This window comes from Camelina sativa, chromosome 11, assembly GCF_000633955.1.
Source record: "Camelina sativa cultivar DH55 chromosome 11, Cs, whole genome shotgun sequence".
NCBI lineage: Eukaryota > Viridiplantae > Streptophyta > Magnoliopsida > Brassicales > Brassicaceae > Camelina > Camelina sativa.
This window is the reverse complement of record NC_025695.1, coordinates 46,794,004-46,799,596: the sequence shown is the minus strand read 5'-3', so window position 1 is coordinate 46,799,596 and position 5,593 is coordinate 46,794,004. Positions and strand designations below refer to the sequence as shown.

The following is a 5,593-nucleotide window of genomic DNA, read 5'->3' as shown; positions in this document are numbered from 1 at the left end:
AAAAAAAAAAAAAAAAAAAAAAAAAAAAAAAAAAGAACTTGGCCCATCATACAACTAAAATCATATGATTCACACCAACAATAATCTAAGTTCATCTAAAAAAATTCTTATCAGATCTTTCATCAAATTTTCTTGAGTGGTTAAAGAAATAAAACAGAAGAAGAAGATATATATATAAATTTTTTAAAGTACTCTCATTCATAACCACTAAAAATAGTGTCGGCAGAATGTAACAAGTTTCAACGAAACTTCTTCGATTCACATTTGTTTGTCTTCTTCTTCATCTTCTATAGTCAGTTTCTCTCGGACCAAAACCCCACACAAGAAAATACAAATTTTACCCATTGTTTCCATTTTTTCAAAATTTTGAATTTTGGGAATGTTTTAAACAAAAAAAAAACCCCGAATTTTCAGACAGCTAGTTCACACTACGTTAAAGAATTTTAGGAAAGTTTCCTTCATAGATTAAAAGATTAAATGAGGAAAGAACAGAGAAAGTTTTCAAGATTCAAGAAAATCAAGAAAATGAGTATATACACATTCAGACAGATTACAGAGTACGCATCCACGCGCCAACATGTAGCACGTTAGTTACACGCGTATTTTTTTGAAAGGCTTAATAAAGCTTGACTTTGTTTAATAAGTAAAACAAAAAGAGCGTCGGTTAAAGTCAATGGGCCTGACTACACTCCTACCAACCGTACCACATCTGTTCTTTGTGTTTCGGTTTCAAACCCATTTATTATAACATACGTCACTTTTATTATGTGTTCTTTTTTCTTTTCTTTTTAGTATGTGTGTAATGTGAAATGGGATGTGAAATTGTGAAGTGATAACTGATGAATATTAGATATTTGACTTATTTATGTTGAGAAAAATTTTCATTCTGTAAAAAAAAAAAATGAGAATAATTGGGAGGACGTGTCATTCTTTGAAGCCCATACTTTCACTGGAGTCTAGTGTCTGCGACTTCTGCATACTGCAGCTTTTGTTCTTTCTTTGTGTAGGGAATATATTTTTTTAAAAATCAGATTTTTTGTTGTTGTTGTTGTGTGGATGATACTGGGTAGTTTATCTTTATCCAGACCACGTAATGTTACATATGTTGTTATTGTGGTGGCATCTAATCCGAAGTCTTGTACTTCAATAACTAATTTTAACAGTTTCCATAACAATGAAAGGGTTATTATAATCTTTATTGCAACACTAAAGATATGTTGAAAGCTTTGTAATTTCTTCCAAGTCACTTATTTGAAAGCTTTATAATTTTAACACTAAACCCAATTTGAAAGCTTTATAATTTCTTCCAAGTCACTTATTTTTCGTTATCGTTTATTTTTCTACTCATTAGGAGGATGCATTTTAGAAGTAAGTCTATATGAAAAGGAAAATATTAGGGACTGTTCGAAAATAAAAATAGCTNCAATGACTGCAAAACTTTACAATTTGTGTAGGGAATATATTTTTTTTTTAAATCAGATTTTTTGTTGTTGTTGTTGTTGTTGTTGTGTGGATGATACTGGATAGGTGGTTTATCTTGTATCCAGACCACATAATGTTACATATGTTGTTTATTGTGGTGGCATATAATCCGAAGTCTTGTACTTCAATAACTAATTTTAACAGTTTCCATAACAATGAAAGGGTTAATACTCTTTATTGCAACACTAAAGATATGTTACCCATAAATTTTTAACCCAATTTGAAAGCTTTATAATTCCTTCCAAGTCACTTATTATTCGTTGTCGTTTATTTTCTACTCATTATGAGGATGCAGTTTAGAAGTAACTCAGTAAGTCTATATGAAAAGGCAAATAATAGGGAATATTCGAAAATACAAATAGCTGTGATGTACATGATAACGATCGTCTAGACTAGAAGCCCCCAATAAATATACTATCCTCAAGTCTTATTCAGCAATCAGCAACTAGGGGTCAGGTATTTGTAGACTTTCTAGCTTCTTAAACACACATACTCCACTTTTTAGCTTGACCAACAAAACAACTTGCATGATTTTTCCAAGCATGTTAAACAACCTACAAATCTAGGAGTATTTATTTCCGATCATTAGACTTACGTACATGATTAAAAGCGTTTCGTACCTCATAATTAGCAAAGCCGTATTACACTAGTACATAAATTTCCAAGCAAAACTTCTCAGAACTTTATTACAAGTATTAAAAGAAATACAAAGGCAGAAGCGAGGAAAAAAAACATAAAAATCGAATATTTCTCATTATTCTTTATTTTTCCCATTTCCCTCGATCATCTCAGAATTGATTCGTAGCTAAACTAAGCACTTATACCTGCACAATACAAACCAAAAAAAAAAAAAATCCTCAGAAACAGATATGAAATACGTACGAGTCTATATATACATCATAAAAGAACACTAGTCGAGTTAGCTAGAGCCTAGTTGATATTTGAGGTCCGATCCTACTTATCTACTTTTTTTAATACGGCTGATATTTTAATTAGCCCAATAATTTTTATTGTACTATTTTATAAAATCGTATAGATGTTGGTACAAAAACTAGCTACCGTATCCAAACTCAAATTATGTATGAGATTTGTACTTTTCATCTGTACATCCTCAACTTGGAAGTTGGAACGAACCAAATTTTCCAAACTTATCGGTTAAAAGTGAATAAATCAGTACCGCAATCCACAGGAGGAAGGTTACAAAGCGCAGGAAGAGAGGTGACTGCGCGGAGAGCGTTGCATAGACAATCTCTGTTAGTTGATTGAAGTGCGGCGCAACATTCTGAATTCGGTCTGCCTGAACCCGGCAGCACCATGGCGGCACACACCTGCACATTTGCTAGATCGTTGCCACATTCTTGGGCTTGAACCATCAGTATAGCAGCCATGGCTAGAAAAAGGACACTGAGAACGGCTGCCAAAGACTTTAACGATGCCATAGATAAGTTTGTTTCTATATGTATATCTGATGTAGTTCTATCTCTATGTTTTAATTAGGACCTCACAGCAATATATGAATATTTATATAATGTTACGAGTGTATATATTTTGAGAGATTAATTAGATAAAGATGCGCGGAGACGTTTGGCATGGCCACATGGTCTGGTTGGTTCATAAGATTAACATGCGAAAAAAACTAAATTAAAGAATATCATAACTGTTCCATTTTTAGTTTGTTTTTTTCCATAAATTAAATCCACGCTGAGTGCATTTATACATGCTCAATCATTATCTTATATACAAATAACTAGATATATATATATATATATATATATATATATATATATAAGGAGTTGATAAATTAGCTTGAATCTCTTGTATCTTGTGGGGTGGGTCGGTCTAGTAGGATGGTTGGTATAATATGGAAGATGAAAACGTATATGTTTTTCAAGTTGTTTTTTGTATAATTTTAAATTAGACCTTGCATACTATATTTTTTTAGATGCATAAACTCACTATTTCAGAGTCAGAATTAGCAGACTACATATCCAACCTACATATAATAATAAATGTTGTCATTCGACTTGAAATCAGAAGGTGATGTTTAAGGACAGTGGCCAAATGTTAACTACAATGGCATACCGCTTATGCTCGGAGATAAAAGTAACAATGTTTTGCCTTGCTCAATGCTCACGCATACTGAAATCATAAAGCTTGTAATCCTCTACGGCTCCAACGATCAGTGTTCTGTTTAGTAGTATGCAGAAAAAGTCATTTGCTTATTTATTGAGAACAATATATATCATCTAACTACTTTAATGGGTTCGAGTCATATATATAACTTAATGGTTACTTTTCAGATTTCGTTAGTATATTGCTCTCTTTAGTATATGGCTCTATGCTACTACATATAGCTAGAGTTTGCAGCATCTGTAAAACGGAATTGACCTTACCCAGCCAGTAATAAATACTGAACCTTTCATCTGATTTGGAGGTTTGAATATACTGATGTAAATCGTAATCAGAGATCCAAAGTGTTAAACTAAAGACATCAGTGTTTAGCTTGTTTTGTAATTGTACCTATCAGCTTTTAAATAAAACACTCATATAGACGAAAAAAGCACATATTGATTGATAAAGCGATGAGTTCTTAAAGAACAGTCTTCTTTTCCAGAATTAGTAACACTTTCCAGAAAAACCTCTTATAAAAAGAGAAGCTTTATCTAAGAAGAAGAAAGAACAACAACACCGTAGACACGTTAACAATGAAACCCCCTCATGAGATTCATATACCTAAGAAAGTTAGTCTTTAACTCAGTTCTTTACAAAGACAACATCGCAACTAACTATCAAATCTCAAAAGACCTCTCATGCCTTCCAAGAATATCCCATGTTTTCATCAACCTCATTGCTAAAGAACCCGTTATTCGCAAAGTTGAGAGATGTATTAGTGACCATACCGTCCTGGTTTTGGCCCTGCTCTAACCCCTTAATACCTCTGAATCTGTTGGAGGTGCTTGGTGTTTCCACTGTAGGAACATAATCTGTTCTGTTTCTTCCCATGTTGGCACTGCAATTCATCATGTTCTGACCAGATAGTGACTGCTGTTGTTGTTGTTGACCGGAGCCTCCATTGCTGTTTGCCATCTGTTGCCATATTTGGTGAATCATTTGTTGTTCCAATGTTTGGTTACCGCTACTACAGGAAGGTGGTTGTTGGTGGTATTGCTGGGTTGAGCTATTATTATAACTGGAGCTTGGCATTTGCCGCTGAGGAGACAGATGGGAAGAAACACCGCTTATAGATGGGCTATGCACAAAACCAGGCAACAAAGGACTAGTTCCTTGATAGCTCGGGGATGCACTCCGGTTTCTTGATGGCTCTTGTTGGATCGTGGTGTTGTTTTGGTCTGAATTCAGATGGTTTTGTTTCATGAGCATGGTCTGGTAATTGGTAAGCGCAAAGGCAGCAGCTTGTGCAGAGCCAGGAAGAGCACCTTGACCGGTCATATTGTTCATCGGTATGTTAATCCCGGAATTTCGTAAGGCCATCAGTTTGTTGAGACTGTTCCTATCAGGTGGAAGTCCTCGAGCAGAATTTGCTAGTTGCTCCATCTTNTGTTTCCACTGTAGGAACATAATCTGTTCTGTTTCTTCCCATGTTGGCACTGCAATTCATCATGTTCTGACCAGATAGTGACTGCTGTTGCTGTTGTTGACCGGAGCCTCCATTGCTGTTTGCCATCTGTTGCCATATTTGGTGAATCATTTGTTGTTCCAATGTTTGGCTACCGCTACTACAGGAAGGTGGTTGTTGGTGGTATTGCTGGGTTGAGCTATTATTATAACTGGAGCTTGGCATTTGCCGCTGAGGAGACAGATGGGAAGAAACACCGCTTATAGATGGGCTATGCACAAAACCAGGCAACAAAGGACTAGTTCCTTGATAGCTCGGGGATGCACTCCGGTTTCTTGATGGCTCTTGTTGGATCGTGGTGTTGTTTTGGTCTGAATTCAGATGGTTTTGTTTCATGAGCATGGTCTGGTAATTGGTAAGCGCAAAGGCAGCAGCTTGTGCAGAGCCAGGAAGAGCACCTTGACCGGTCATATTGTTCATCGGTATGTTAATCCCGGAATTTCGTAAGGCCATCAGTTTGTTGAGACTGTTCCT

General features: G+C 35.4%; 2 protein-coding genes across 3 annotated transcripts in view; both read right to left on the bottom strand.

The window, feature by feature from the left end:
* LOC104726827 (tapetum-specific protein A9-like) lies at window positions 2,083–2,994 on the bottom strand. The gene is made up of 2 exons (XM_010445775.2): window positions 2,660–2,994; window positions 2,083–2,306 (listed from the first exon to the last, which is right to left on the bottom strand). The coding sequence occupies exons 1-2, from the start codon at window positions 2,919–2,921 to the stop codon at window positions 2,293–2,295; spliced, it is 276 nt and encodes a 91-aa protein (XP_010444077.1). The 5' UTR covers window positions 2,922–2,994; the 3' UTR covers window positions 2,083–2,292.
* Window positions 4,031–5,593, bottom strand: part of LOC104726826 (probable transcriptional regulator SLK2) — a 7,002-nt gene continuing 5,439 nt past the window's right edge. The window contains exons 11-12 of one of the 2 annotated variants that reach the window (XM_010445772.2): window positions 5,056–5,591; window positions 4,031–4,457 (exon numbers count right to left, since the gene is read on the bottom strand). In XM_010445772.2, the coding sequence (XP_010444074.1) occupies window positions 4,291–4,457; window positions 5,056–5,591 (703 nt within the window). In that variant the 3' untranslated portion in view covers window positions 4,031–4,290. The other variant, XM_010445773.2, reaches the window with a different exon arrangement.

Bases quoted from the DNA above. Each gene is read 5' to 3' on its own strand.
- LOC104726827 (XM_010445775.2), bottom strand. From the start codon at position 2,921: ATGGCATCGTTAAAGTCTTTGGCAGCCGTTCTCAGTGTCCTTTTTCTA.